The following is a 15185-nucleotide window of genomic DNA, read 5'->3' as shown; positions in this document are numbered from 1 at the left end:
TACATTACTTGTCCCCACACAATATACAGTATATTAATGTTTAAAAAACAACTATAAATGTGAGTGAGGCTTCATCGTTACTTCCATGTACTATATTTAGATCCAACATAGTGGTTTTCTGACATCTGATCTGTTATTTCTTGATCTCCTCCTGCCTCTTACTGTTCTTTTCAAGCTGCAAAAGAGCACATTTCAAATAGAGCCTTTTCCTACTGTAATCGAGAGCAAAATCAGCCGAGTTCTCCAGGAACATCCAATACGCCCCTCCCCTATGCATTATCTGGTTGAATGAGATGCTAATTACACATATGGACATTTCTGATCTTTTGTGATTATTCATTGGTAGTATTTACATTTTTACAACATATTATTTTCCTACAGAACATGAAAAATAAATCCTCTTCACAAGCTTCTATTAACATGAAGAATAACAGATTGCATCTAAAGAAAACAGTAGTACGGCCCAGGTGTACTTTTAATATGCAAAATACTGTACAGTACGGCCTTTCCTGCCAGTGTTCTTTATGACGGTGCCATTCAGAGTATAGACATAACAAATCATAATTATACAGCTTTATTCAGAGTGGAGAAAACTAGAAAGGCAAATGGAGTTACATTATCCGTATCTTGTTTATTTTTCCATAGAAAAAGCCAGTCACAAAATAATGATTTTTGCTTTCTATTTGTATTCTTTTTCTGTTCGGATTAATTGCGGCCAATGACCATGTTCATTGCATAGTATTAATAAAAATACTTGTGCCATTACCTACTTCATCCACTTGATTTGCATTCATTCCTATATTATAGTAGTAACCAGTGTTTCTTGTTAATCTACCGATTATAGATGAGCGAGTATACTCGCTAAAGGCAATTTCTCGAGCGAGCATTGCCTTTAGCGAGTATCTCCCTCGCTCAAGACTGAAGGTTCGGGTGCCGACAGCGGGCACCGAGCTGCGGGGGAGAGCGGGGCGGAATAGAGGGGAGATCTCTCTCTCCCTCTCTCCCCCCCGCACCCTCCTGCTGACAGCCGCTACTCACCGCTCCCCCGCACCGGCACCCGAACCTTCTGTCTCGAGCGGCGGAGATACTCGCTAAAGGCAATGCTCGCTCGAGCAATTGCCTTTAGCGAGTATACTCGCTCATCTCTACTACCGATCTGTCTGTTTTAGCTACAATGCTAACATTAAAAAAACACAAAGAAAAAATTATTCTTTCAATTTAAGCAGAAAGTTCATAGGCAGGTCTTAGATGTGGGAAATAGTCTCGCTCTTCCATTTGTGCACTTTGGGTCCATAAGAGAAGGCAGTATCTAGATCTTCAGATTGGAAAAAAATCTAATAAGGCATAATGGCTCCAGTGCTGCTTCACATTATCGCAAACTACTATAAATATGCTACAAATGACTGGTATTATTTAAGCAGTCCAAAAATAGATCTTCGGCCATATCAGTGTCCTCGAGGTCAAAGTCTTGTCCCTGAGTTAACTGCTCGATGTCCTCATCTGATGTGGAGGGACGTGTCAGAATGATCCGTGGTATCTTAAGAAAAGAGAAAGTAATGTGTTATTATGGTTCTTCACATACTTTGCTATGCTTAAAGGGGCAGTCTGGGCTCTTTTCAACTCTCATTGAAATTAATGGGAGCACCATGCTGCTATTCCACTTCCTGCCCAGGACAGGATGTCAGTAACAGGAGCAGGAAGTAGAATAGCAGTGTGGCGCTCCCATCGATTTTAGTGGGAGTGAATCCAGCATTCCCGCTGCACTGACAATCAGTTGATAGGCAGGGGTCCTGAGTGACATACCCTTGTACATCAACTACTGATGGCCTATCCAGAGGATAGGCCATCAGTTGAAAATAACCCAGACTACCCCTTTAAAACCTGATATAAAGGAAATCTAAATCTAAAAAGAGATAAGGATAGACAGTCAATTTGGGCTTATGGGAACATGACCAAAGGAGGCCCACAACCCACTGGTCTGTTAAAGCAATGGTGTTTGAAAAAATAATAAAGAAATGCAAGTGCTGCTCATTGCATGCTATTAACCTAAATCTAGTGTATCATGGTAATAGTGGTTTGTAAGGGAGCTCCGGAACTTTAACAGCCATGTAGACTGCAAAATACAAAACCTATACTTTTCCTCTTACCTTGATAATGACGTATCCACTGTATATAATTTAATATAGCAAGCATGCATTGCATTCAGTATCATTCAGTAAAAATCAATATAGAATTCCATATAGTAGTCAAAACTCCACCCCTGTAGTACTCCACCCAGGAGTTCCTATAAGGATAGAGGGGATGGGAGTGGTCCCAGGTGTCTCAAACTGATGGACTACAAATTTTTGAGATCTATGGCAACTCTTATATTAAACAGGTTGTTAGTGATAGAGTTCAACACCATGGTTCCATGTTTTATAATAATGTTGTTATTTTATTGTTCTGCAGAGTTGTTCTTCAACCTCTTAGCTGCCAGCTTTTAGTTAGTGCATAGCATCATGAATGTACAGCATGGAAATGGTGCAGACTTAGGAGCTGTCTCTGCACCAGCAGCAGTGGGCTTCAACTGTATGTTACAGGGGGATACTCATGCGTTGCTATGACAGATAGCAGCTTAAAAAGGCCACCAGGTCTGTGTAAAAACCTATTATACTGGCAGGCATAATAGACTTAAATACCAAAGGATTGCATTGTATTATGTAGGCAATCAAAATCTAAAGTAGATAAAGGGTGGTAGGAGGGTGGGCAAAAGTGTGTGTGTGTGTGTGTGTGTGTGTAAGAGGGGTGAGTGATGACCCGCTACCCCTCTTACTAAGCGGCTCAGATGGCCACGCTAAGCCCTACCTCCTCTAGCTAGTGATGAGGCCAAAAAGGGGATAGGGAGAAAAACAGAGGTGCTTCGGGTGCTGGGTGAAACGCTAACCTCTGCCTGTAATGTGGCTGGACAGTGGGAAAGGAGAGAGAACTGTGAGTGCTGGGATGAAAAGGCTCCACCCCCTATGATGTCAGTGGTGATGTTACCACCCAGAGACAGGCTATTAGTAGTGGGAGTGTATGGGAACTAAGCCCCACCCATTGCCCAAAATGTATCAGATTTCAAAAGATTTAAAACTGCATCACAGTTGTTGCTTATGCAACACAGAGGAAAGCAAAGGGCGGAGCCAGCGGCAGGCATTTAAAGTGGCAGAGGCCTATTTCAGGGCAGTGCAGCAGACAGTTTTCCAGGGGTGAAAGCAAACATAAACTGTAGAAGAAAAGAGAGCAATTACATCATCAACGCATAGGAGTCTCTCTCCCCACAGTTTCTGACATTAAGACGTTAGTGTTGAAGATTACAGGATCACGCAACATGAAGACCAGTACTCAATGAAACAGAGGTTGGCATGTTTGTCAGTGTACTAACTCCCCAGGGACTGTGTTATGTTACTTTCCTGATCGAAGTGGGGATGTAGACTTATTGGGGACATACAAGCTAATTAAATATGGCACCATAGATGAAGCAAGGCCTTGCAAAGGTAGTTGTAATGCATGTTTATTGTAATGTGTGGGGTTTATGATGGCTGTAGTGGGTTAGCAAGGCACCTAATCGAGACATCAGCACTGTATATTTGGGGTGATGTATGCTGTAGATTTAAAAACACAAAAAGCCACATATTGTAGCTGTTTTGAAGACACCTCAGTACAAATGGTGTCTATGAGTTCTGCGTGAAAGGACACATCAACAGAGTGTTAGAAGTAGGAGTACAGATGAGGAAGCTCAATGTAACAATTGCGCTGCGGTCGAATAAGGCATACTTGGGCAAGGCCAGAATGTCATGTGCTTTGCTGCTGCCACTGTGAGTAACTCCGAGATGTATAAGGCAATATATTCGGTGCTGTTATGTTATCCTATGTCCGTGGTAAATACTAAACTACTGTCATTTTAAGAGAACTTTAATGCGTTATTATGCAAAGATTAAAAGAATGCAAAACTAGTACTAACATAGTTTGAAAAGTGCAGAAACAATATACTGTGGTGATACTATAAATTAGAAGATATTCACAAAGCTAAATTCCGAGCAAATCCTTAAAACAAGTGCTTTATTTCTGATTTCAGAATAGTGGACAGATCCATGTAAATTATTCCTTTTTCCCATAGTCAACTGTGTATCCAGAATAAGTACTGTACATACACAAAAAATGTTAGCCTTTAAGAACAACCCATCGTATTACATTTAATTTCATATTTTTGTTAGCTTTTCCTAAAAATAAGCTGTGAGACTATCATTACTTGCAGTTTCAAAAACATATTTCTATATAGGTATGTACGGTAATTATTGTTCCGTACTCGTAGGGTAGAGTAGCTGTAATAAGCTCCTTGTACAACTACTGTACAATGCACAATACAGACGTTATCATCATTTGTATTAATATATGCAGCTTTTTGACATTGTCACACTAACCTTTATTCTTTCTTATTTCTTCTTGGTAAAATGAATTATTTTCCTTTCAGTCTTATTTCATGCATACAGCATTGCCAAGCACATCTTAAGTTCACATTCATTAGTGTATAAGAAAATATGACATCCTTGCTTTAGGCTAATAATTAGAGCATAGTGGCCCCTAGTGGTCCAGTGTTCTGCATCTGGTAAGACAAGATCTAATTCTTCAGTGTGTTTTCTTACTTACAATCAGCTACTAATACACTACACTCTATATCATGTAACATTCCAAAGACTTGAAGGATTTTCCGGAAGGAGAGGTCTTTAATATCAGATCGAAGGGGGTCTAACACATGGCACCTTCACCAATTGGTTAGGTTTCCTAGCCACTGTGCTAGTGCTGAAGCTGCTTTGCTCCAGAACTAGTACAGCTCTGTACACTATGTTGCAGCCTGGAAAGGTGCTACAAGCTCATTCCCATTTGCCGAGGTCCCAAGTGACAGTTTACTGATAGTGTGTTCTGGCTGCCATCCATGCACTATTACCTATACCTGGGTGGGTTGACAATTGCATATGTTTCAAAGTTATGCATTTGGTTTGATTCAATGGCATAAATATGTATATAACACCTCAAAACACGTCTATACACTCACTGACTTCATTTTGTTAGGGCTCCCACACACTTGCGTTTGCGTTTTTTGTTAACGCGATTGTCAATGGGACTTTCTAATGTTAAAAACGCAACACAAAACAATGCACAAAAACACAGTTGCGTTACGTTTAGAGATGAGTGAGCACCAAAATGCTCGGGTGCTCGTTACTCGGGACGAAATTTTCGCGATGCTCGAGGGTTCGTTTTGAGTAATGAACCCCATTGAAGTCAATGGGCGACCTGAGCATTTTTGTATATCGCCGATGCTCGCTAAGGTTTCCATTTGTGAAAATCTGGGCAATTCAAGAAAGTGATGGGAACGACACAGAAACGGATAGGGCAGGCGAGGGGCTACATGTTGGGCTGCATCTCAAGTTCCCAGGTCCCCCCCCCAACAATTTTTACTTCTGAAAAGCCCTCATTAGCAATGCATACCTTAGCTAAGCACCACACTACCTCCAACAAAGCACGATCACTGCCTGCATGACACTCCGCTGCCACTTCTCCTGGGTTACATGCTGCCCAGCCCCCCCCCCCCCCCTGCACGACCCAGTTTCCACAGCGCACACCAAATTGTCCCTGCGCAGCCTTCAGCTGCCCTCATGCCACACCACCCTCATGTCTATTTATAAGTGCGTCTCCCATGAGGAGGAACCGCAGGCACACACTGCAGAGGGTTGGCATGGCTAGGCAGCGTCCCTCTTTAAAAGGGGCGGAGCGATAGCCCACAATGCTGTACAGAAGCAATGAGAAATCCAATCCTGTGCCACCTCCATCTGGAGCTGCACACGAGGGCATAGCAATGGGGAACCTATGTGCCACACACTATTTATTCTGTCAAGGTGTCTGCATGCCCCAGTCAGACCGCGTTTTTTTATAAATAGTCACAGGCAGGTACAACTCCGCAATGGGAATTCCGTGTGCACCCACAGCATGGGTGGCTCCCTGCAACCCACTGGCGGTACATAAATATATCCCATTGTATTGCCCATCACAGCTGAGGTAATGTCATGTTAAATGCAGGTGGGCTTCGGCCCACACTGCATGCCCCAGTCAGACTGGGGTTCTTTAGAAGTAGACACATGCAATTACAACTCCCTGTGGACCCACAGCATGGGTGGGTCCCAGGAACCCACCAGCGGTACATAAATATATCCCATTGCAGTGCCTAGCACAGCTGATGTAATGTCATGTTAAATGCAGGTGGGCTTCGGCCCACACTGTATGCCCCAGTCAGACTGGGGTTCTTTAGAAGTGGACACATGCAGTTACAACTCCGTGTGGACTGACAGCATGGGTGGGTGCCAGGAAGCCACCGGCGGTACATAAATATATCCCATTGCATTGCCCATCACAGCTGAGGTAATGTCATGTTAAATGCAGGTGGGCTTCGGCCCACACTGCATGCCCCAGTCAGACTGGGGTTCTTTAGAAGTAGACACATGCAGTTACAACTCCGTGTACACCCACAGCATGGGTGGCTCCCTGGAACCCACCGGCAGTACATAAATATATCCCATTGCATTGCCCATCACAGCTGAGGTAACGTCCGATTAAATGCAGGTGGTCTTCGGCCCACACTGCATGCCCCAGTCTGACCAGGGTTTTTAATACAAAGACACTGGCAGGTACAAATCCCTAATGTGAAGTCCCTGTGGACACACAGCATGGGTGGCTCCCTGAAACCCACCGGCGGTACATAAATATATCCCATTGCAGTGCCCATCACAGCTGAGGTAACGTCCGATTAAATGCAGGTGGTCTTCGGCCCACACTGCATGCCCCAGTCTGACCAGGGTTTTTAATACATAGACACTGGCAGGTACAAATCCCTAATGTGAAGTCCCTGTGGACACACAGCATGGGTGGCTCCCTGAAACCCACCGGCGGTACATAAATATATCCCATTGCAGTGCCCAGCACAGCTGAGGTAACGTCAGCTTTAATGCAGGTGGGCTAAAAATTACTAGGATTACAATGTAGGCAAGGGCCCCAAAAAATTGGTGTACCAACAGTACAAATGTACTTCAGAAAAATTGCCCATGCCCAACTAAGAGGGCAGGTGAAACCCATTAATCGCCTTGGTTAATGTGGCTTAATTTGTAACTAGGCCTGTAGGCAGCCCGGTTAAAATAAAAATTGGTTCAGGTGCAAGTTTCAATGCTTTATTCAATTGAGAATTGAAACGTATAAACATTGTTTACAAAAGTTATATGACTGAGCCTTGTGGGCCTAAGAAAAATTGCCTGTTCGGCGTGATTACGTGAGGTTTCAGGAGGAGGAGGATGAATATAATACACAAATTGATGAAGCTAAAAGGTCCCCGTTTTTGATGGTGATAGAGAACGATGCTTCCATCCGCGGGTGCAGCCTACGTATTGTTTAGGTATCGCTGCTGTCCGCTGGTGGAGAAGAAAAGTCTGGGGAAATCCAGGCTTTGTTCATCTTGATGAGTGTAAGCCTGTCAGCACTGTCGGTTGACAGGCGGGTACGCTTATCCGCGATAATTCCCCCAGCCGCACTAAACACCCTCTCTGACAAGACGCTAGCTGCAGAACAAGCAAGCACCTCCAGGGCATAGAGTGCGAGTTCAGGCCACGTGTCCAGCTTCGACACCCAGTAGTTGTAGGGGGCAGAGGCGTCACGGAGGACGGTCGTGTGATCGGCTACGTACTCCCTCACCATCCTTTTACAGTGCTCCCGCCGACTCAGCCTTGACTGGGAAGCGGCCTTAGAGAGTGTTCCCCTGTCTGTGCTGTACATGCTGCCTGATCTCCGCGCCTCCCCTGCTACCTGGCCCTCGGAACTGCGCCTTCTGCCACTAGCGCTGTCGGATGGGAATTTTACCATCAGCTTGTCCGCCAGGGTCCTGTGGTATAGCATCACTCTCGAACCCCTTTCCTCTTCGGGTATGAGAGTGGAAAGGTTCTCCTTATACCATGGGTCGAGCAGTGTGTACACCCAGTAATCTGTAGTGGCCAGAATGCGTGTAACGCGCGGGTCACAAGAAAGGCATCCTAACATGAAGTCAGCCATGTGTGCCAGGGTACCTGTACGCAACACATGGCTGTCCCCACTAGGAAGATCACTTTCAGGATCCTCCTCCTCCTCCTCCTCCTCCGGCCATACACGCTGAAAGGATGACAGCCAAGCAGCATGTGTACCCTCAGCAGTGGGCCAAGCTGTCTCTTCCCCCTCCTCCTCATGCTCCTCCACCTCCTCCTCCTCCATAACGCGCTGAGATATAGACAGGAGGGTGCTCTGACTATCCAGCGACATACTGTCTTCCCCGACCTCCATTTCCGAGCGCAAAACGTCTGCCTTTATGCTTTGCAGGGAACTTCTCAAGAGGCATAGCAGAGGAATGGTGACGCTAATGATTGCAGCATCGCCGCTCACCATCTGGGTAGACTCCTCAAAGTTTCCAAGGACCTGGCAGATGGCTGCCAACCAGGCCAACTCTTCTGTAAAGAATTGAGGAGGCTGACTCCCACTGCGCCGCCCATGTTGGAGTTGTTATTCCACCATAGCTTTACGCTGCTCATAGAGCCTGGCCAACATGTGGAGCGTAGAGTTCCACTATGTGGGCACGTCGCACAGCAGTCGGTGCACTGGCAGATTAAACCGATGTTGCAGGGTGCGCAGGGTGGCAGCGTCCGTGTGGGACTTGCGGAAATGTGCGCAGAGGCGGCGCACCTTTCAGAGCAGGTCTGACAAGCGTGGGTAGCTTTTCAGAAAGCGCTGAACCACCAAATTAAAGATGTGGGCCAGGCATGGCACGTGCATGAGGCTGCCGAGCTGCAGAGCCGCCACCAGGTTACGGCCGTTGTCACACACGACCATGCCCGGTTGGAGGCTCAGCGGCGCAAGTCAGCGGTCGGTCTGCTCTGTCAGACCCTGCAGCAGTTCGTGGGCCATGTGCCTCTTCTCTCCTAAGCTGAGTAGTTTCAGCACGGCCTGCTGACGCTTGCCCACCGCTCTGCTGCCACGCCGCGTGACACCGACTGCTGGCGACGTGCTGCTGCTGACACATCTTGATTGCGAGACAGAGGTTGCGTAGGAGGAGGAGGAGGAGGGTGGTTTAGTGGAGGAAGCATACACCGCCGCAGATACCACCACCGAACTGGGGCCCGCAATTCTGGGGGTGGGTAGGACGTGAGCGGTCCCAGGCTCTGACTCTGTCCCAGCCTCCACTAAATTCACCCAATGTGCCGTCAGGGAGATATAGTGGCCCTGCCTGCCTGTGCTTGTCCACGTGTCCGTTGTTAAGTGGACCTTGGCAGTAACCACGTTGGTGAGGGCGCGTACAATGTTGCGGGAGACGTGGTCATGCAGGGCTGGGACGGTACATTGGGAAAAGTAGTGGCGACTGGGAACCGAGTAGCTCGGGGCCACCGCCGCCATCATGCTTTTGAAAGCCTCCGTTTCCACAAGCCTATACGGCAGTATCTCCAGGCTGATCAATTTGGCTATGTGCACGTTTAACGCTTGAGCGTGTGGGTGCGTGGTGGCGTACTTGCGCTTGCGCTCAAACACTTGCGCTAGCGATGGCTGGACGGAGCGCTGAGAGACATTGGTGGATGGGGCCGAGGACAGCAGAGGTGAGGGTGTGGGTGCAGGCCAGGAGACGGTAGTGCCTGTGTCCTGAGAGGGGGGTTGGATCTCAGTGGCAGGTTGGGGCACAGGGGGAGAGGCAGTGGTGCAAACCGGAGGCGGTGAACGGCCTTCGTCCCACCTTGTGGGGTGCTTGGCCATCATATGTCTGCGCATGCTGGTGGTGGTGAGGCTGGTGGTGGTGGCTCCCCGGATGATCTTGGCGTGACAAAGGTTGCACACCACTGTTCGTCGGTCGTCTGCACTCTCAGTGAAAAACTGCCAGACCTTTGAGCACCTCGGCCTCTGCAGGGTGGCATGGCGCGAGGGGGCACTTTGGGAAACAGTTGGTGGATTATTCGGTCTGGCCCTGCCTCTACCCCTGGCCACCGCACTGGCTCTTCCAAATTGCCCTGCTGCTGCACTTGCCTCCCCCTCTGAAGACCTGTCCTCAGTAGGCTTAGCAAACCAGGTGGGGTCAGTCACCTCATCGTCCTGCTGCTCTTCCTCCGAATCCTCTGTGCACTCCTCCCTCGGACTTACTCCAATTACTACTACCTGAGTGATAGACAACTGTGTCTCATCGTCATCGTCCTCCTCACCCACTGAAAGCTCTTGAGACAGTTGCCGGAGGTCCCCAGCCTCATCCCCCGGACCCGGGAACTTTCCAAAGGTTGGGCATTGGTCACGACAAACTCCTCTGGTGGGAGAGGAACCATTGCTGCCCATTCTGGTCAGGGGCCCGGGAACAGTTCCTGGGAGTTTGCCTGCTCCTCAGAATGTGTCATTGTAATGGAGTGAGGAGGCTGGGAGGAAGGAGGAGCAGCAGCCAGAGGATTCAGAGTTGCAGCAGTGGACGGCGCAGAACTCTGGGTGGTCGATAGATTGCTGGATGCACTTTCTGCCATCCACGACAGGACCTGCTCACGCTGCTCATTTTCTAATAAAGGTCTACCGCGTGGACCCATTAATTGTGAGATGAATGTGGGGACGCCAGAAAAGTGCCTTTCTCCTAATCCCGCAACAGTCGGCTGCGATACACCTGGATCAGGAGCTCGGCCTGTGCCCACACCCTGACTTGGGCCTCCGTGTCCTCGCCCGCATCCACGTCCTCTAGGCCTACCCCTACCCCTCAGCATGGTGTATTACCAGTAGTGCAGAAACAGAACGCTGTAATTAAATGTGCCGCTTATTGGCCTGTGGTTGGAGGCTGACTTCGCTTACGGAACGCACAGCAGAGCCAGGAAAGAATTTTGCCAAGCCCACTGTAACACTTAGCTGGCTGCGTATTAATTAGGACTACTACCCCCAGCAGAGACGCAGTACAGTCAGGACGGTCACAGGCAGCCCAAATAGATTTTTTTGTCCCAAATTTTTTGGGAAAAGCTGACTGCCTATATAGACAGTATATGTAGTTCACGTTTTTCACTGTCCCTGCCTCAGCACTACTGACCCTATACTATGTAAAATTACTGCAGTGCAGACTGTTTCCCTCTGGACAGGATGACAGCAATGATATAATGGGCAACGCAGAGCCAGGAAAGATTTTTGTGCAAGCTTGCTGTAACACTTACCTGGCTGCGTATTAATTAGGACTACTACCCCCAGCAGAGACGCAGTACAGTCAGGACAGTCACAGGCAGCCCAAATAGATTTTTTTGTCCCAAATTTTTTGGGAAAAGCCCACTGCCTATATAGACAGTATATGTCATTCATGTTTTTCACTGTCCCTGCCTCAGCACTACTGGCCCTATACTATGTAAAATTACTGCAGACTGAGGACGCAATGCTCTGCACGGCCGATATACAAAAAAAAAAAAAAAAGGTGCAACACTGCAAAAAGCAGCCTCAACAGTACTGCACACGGTCAGATGTGGCCCTAAGAAGGACCGTTGGGGTTCTTGAAGCCTAAAATCACTCCTAACACTCTCCCTATAGCAGCTCCAGCATCAGCAGCACTTTCCCTGAGCTATGTCAGAATTCATCTGTGGTGAGCCGCGGGAGGGGCCGATTTATATTGGCCGCCTGCAGACGAGCGGGTCGGATCCGGCAGCGAGAAATCTCGCCGCGCGATCCGACCCCAGAGCCTGCAGGGACGAGCGCGTACTCACCCGCGCCTGGCGGCCCCGGCTCTTTGATGTGCCGGCTGCCGCGCAGCCGGCGCATGCGCAGACCGGAGCCGGCGGCCAGGTGAGTGCGTGCCCCGCAGGAAATTAGAACATGCCGCGGTTCGTTTGCCGCGCGAAATTTCGCGCGGCCAAACCACGGCCGTCTGCATAGGAGTGCGTATTGTAATGCACTCCTATGCAGACTTTCAGCGGCGGAAATCCCGCGGGAAATCCCGCGGCGGGATTTCCGCTCGTCTGCAGGCGGCCATACTCGGGTGACACCTGATCTCGCCAGCCACTCACTGCAGGGGGGTGGTATAGGGCTTGAACGTCGCAGGGGGAAGTTGTAATGCCTTCCCTGTCTTTCTATTGGCCAGAAAAGCGCGCTAACGTCTCAGAGATGAAAGTGAAAGTAACTCGAACATCGCGTGGTGCTCGCCTCTAGTAACGAGCATCTCGAACACGCTAATACTCGAACGAGTATCAAGCTCGGACGAGTACGTTCGCTCATCTCTAGTTACATTTTTTACATTAGAAAGTCCCATTGACAATCGCGTTAACAAAAAACTCAAGTGTGTGGGAGCACTTTGAGTATCTTTTAAATGCCTTAATGATAACAGACCTGCTGTCATATTGTGCTCCTGGGACCTGTAGTATTATGGGTTTCCAGGATCACACTGCCACTGCTGTTGCTTTGGATGGCTGATGGTGTGCAGTTCTCCAGCCAATCACCATCGGTCTTGTGCACATAAATAGCAACCCCTCTGACTAGGGGGTGCTGGTCATTTATCCATGTAGCTCTCAGAACTCTGGTGCTTAGAGTCATGCATGTTCTGTTTCTGCGTAAGATGCATGCATGAGGTTCTAGGTAGGATTCCTTTGCGTCTGTTTCTTGATTTGAATGATCTGCACCTAATGTGTGAACACCTGTAAACAGACACTGAACAAGTCACTGTTCACACCAGGAGTCTGCCAGGCTTACAGTCAGACACTGAACAAGTCATTGTTCACACCCAATTTCTGAACACCTGTAAACAGACACTGAACAAGTCCCTGTCCAAATTAACAGACACAAGGGAATCCCACCAGAACCTCATGTTCTGAGAGGTACATGGATAAATGACCAGTACCTTCTAGTAATAAGAGCTGGTATTTATGTGCAGCAGACCAATGGTGATTGGCTGGCTGGAGAACTTCACACCATCAGCCAGCTAAATCAACCACATCTACAGCAGTGTGCTACTGGTAACCCATAGAACTACAGGTCCCAGGAGCACAACGTACACCTTCCTAATGACAAGTATAGTTTAGCGCCCTCTGTAGAAAGACACTAGTGGGGCAGAAAGGGAGTCACTATTAGTGTGTAGGGGCAGTGAGAGGAGCGGGCAGTGGTGGGATGGGAAGAGTATGCAGAGATAAGTCATGTGGTCTGGTTGCAGATTGAGAAGAAAAACAAAAAAACGAGGATGACTAGAGGTAACTGCACTGTAATCACTATCACTGTAGAACTGGTATTCGACTATTAATTGGTGACAAGACACTGTACTTGAGTCTGCAATGGAGCCGGTCATGTGTTCTTTCTCCGCACCTGCAGTGCAGCTGTCTTATCCTGCAGAAAGATGGGCGCATCGGCACCCGGATGCGCCCGTGTGACTAAACCCTTAGCTGGTATGCTGTTTCTGAGATATTTTAATTATTATTTTTTTCTTTTTTGTGGGGGTAAGAAATGCATGTATTTTGGGGCTTACACCCTAATCCTTTAAGACTGTAGCAACATCCCTGGCTGCTACGTTTGCATCAATGGGCCACTTAAGAGAGCAAGTAATTCAGCAGAAAAGTCTAGATGAACTACAGTCATAAAGAGTAGTGGGTGGGGGGGCTGAACTTTTGCACCAGGGCGACAAGTCTCTAGCTATGGCCCTTCATTGTGGTACAAGACCATAACACCTAGACAAATAAATATACTGCATTAAAAAATATATATCATGAAATAATGTGGATGGGAAACATTTTATGTTAGAAGAGGAGTTATTTGATGTTTGTTTCCATTTAGTTAGCTTGAACAATATCATATATCAAACAATATCATCTTTCAAAGGTAATTTATAAAGAATAGATGTGAAAAATGTATGTAAAGCCTTGTTATGTGCACAACTCATTAGTAACAGTGATCCATTCAAATGGAATGGTAGAAGAGTCACACGTTGCATCTTTTCTACTTTATATTACAGTATAGATGGGACATGTTCTACACGTAATATAAGTAATGGTAAGTAAGCCAAAGAAAGTATCAAACACAGGGAAGTAATTTGACGTTCTTGGGCATCAATACAAAATCTGGAACAAAACCCTCTACCTGCTTATGAGCCCTTAATAATACCAGGGCATTGTGCGACTGCTCCCTATGCTTCCCCATAGCTTCACCTCTCTACAGGAGAAATGGATGTCTGCTATATATATTGTTTTCTCACAATAGTTTGGTGTGCACTATGAACCCAATTGATTTTGCTACAGCCATAATGCACAAAGCAGAAAAATAAGGTACATTACATCTGACAAATTCCCCTTTAAGGAGTCAAGGTACCGAGCATCGCATCTTCATATATTTGAAACTTAAGTGTTAAATAAACAACTTTACAGTTTTTTCTCACGTTGTAAAAACTGCAGATTGGTTTTTCAGTGACTACACTAATTTTCTGTATAATTTCCTCTACGAATATGTTCGTTTATAAGCTCTTAATAATAGTCCACGCGTCAGTAATTTAATATTCCGGTATTTTGTTAAAGGCCAATCATGCTTAATATGAAGCAAATAATTTAAAGGGGTTGTCTCGTGAAATCAAGTGGGGTTCAGCACTTCTGTATGGCCATATTAATGCACTTTGTAATATACATCGTGCATTAATTATGAGCCATACAGAAGTTATTCACTTACCTGCTCTGTTGCTAGCGTCCCCGTCGCCATGGATCCGTCTAAATTCGCTGTCTTCTGGCGTTTTTAGACGCACTTGCGCAGTCCGGTCTTCTCCCTGGTGAATGGCGCCACTCGTGCCGGAGAGCTGGTCCTCGTAGCTCCGCCCCGTCACGTGTGCGATTCCAGCCAATCAGGAGGCTGGAATCGGCAATGGACCGCACAGAGCCCACGGTGCACCATGGGAGAAGACCCGCGGTGCATCGTGGGTGAAGATCCCGGCGGCCATCTTGGTAAAGGAAGAAAGAAGTCGCCGCAGCGCGGGGATTCGGGTAAGTAATAAACGTTTTTTGGTTTTTTTTTAATCCATCCCTTGGGTTTGTCTCGCACCGAACGGGGGGCCTATTGAATAAAAAAAAAAAACGTTTCGGCGTGAGACAACCCCTTTAACTCTGTTGGTTTGATAGTAGATCGCTGCCATGATCTTTTCGTGCAATAAT

General features: G+C 47.2%; 1 protein-coding gene across 1 annotated transcript in view; it reads right to left on the bottom strand.

Moving 5' to 3' along the window:
• Positions 1-1393: 1393 nt before the first annotated feature.
• The window catches only part of LOC136633337 (uncharacterized), a 31563-nt gene continuing 17771 nt past the window's right edge, over positions 1394-15185 (bottom strand). The window contains exon 4 of the mRNA XM_066609038.1: positions 1394-1537. Coding sequence (XP_066465135.1) covers positions 1394-1537 — 144 coding nt within the window. The remainder of the gene's footprint in view (positions 1538-15185) is intronic.

This window comes from Eleutherodactylus coqui, chromosome 1 (assembly GCF_035609145.1).
Source record: "Eleutherodactylus coqui strain aEleCoq1 chromosome 1, aEleCoq1.hap1, whole genome shotgun sequence".
NCBI classification, from domain to species: Eukaryota; Metazoa; Chordata; class Amphibia; order Anura; family Eleutherodactylidae; genus Eleutherodactylus; species Eleutherodactylus coqui.
This window is presented reverse-complemented; position numbering and strand designations above follow the sequence as displayed.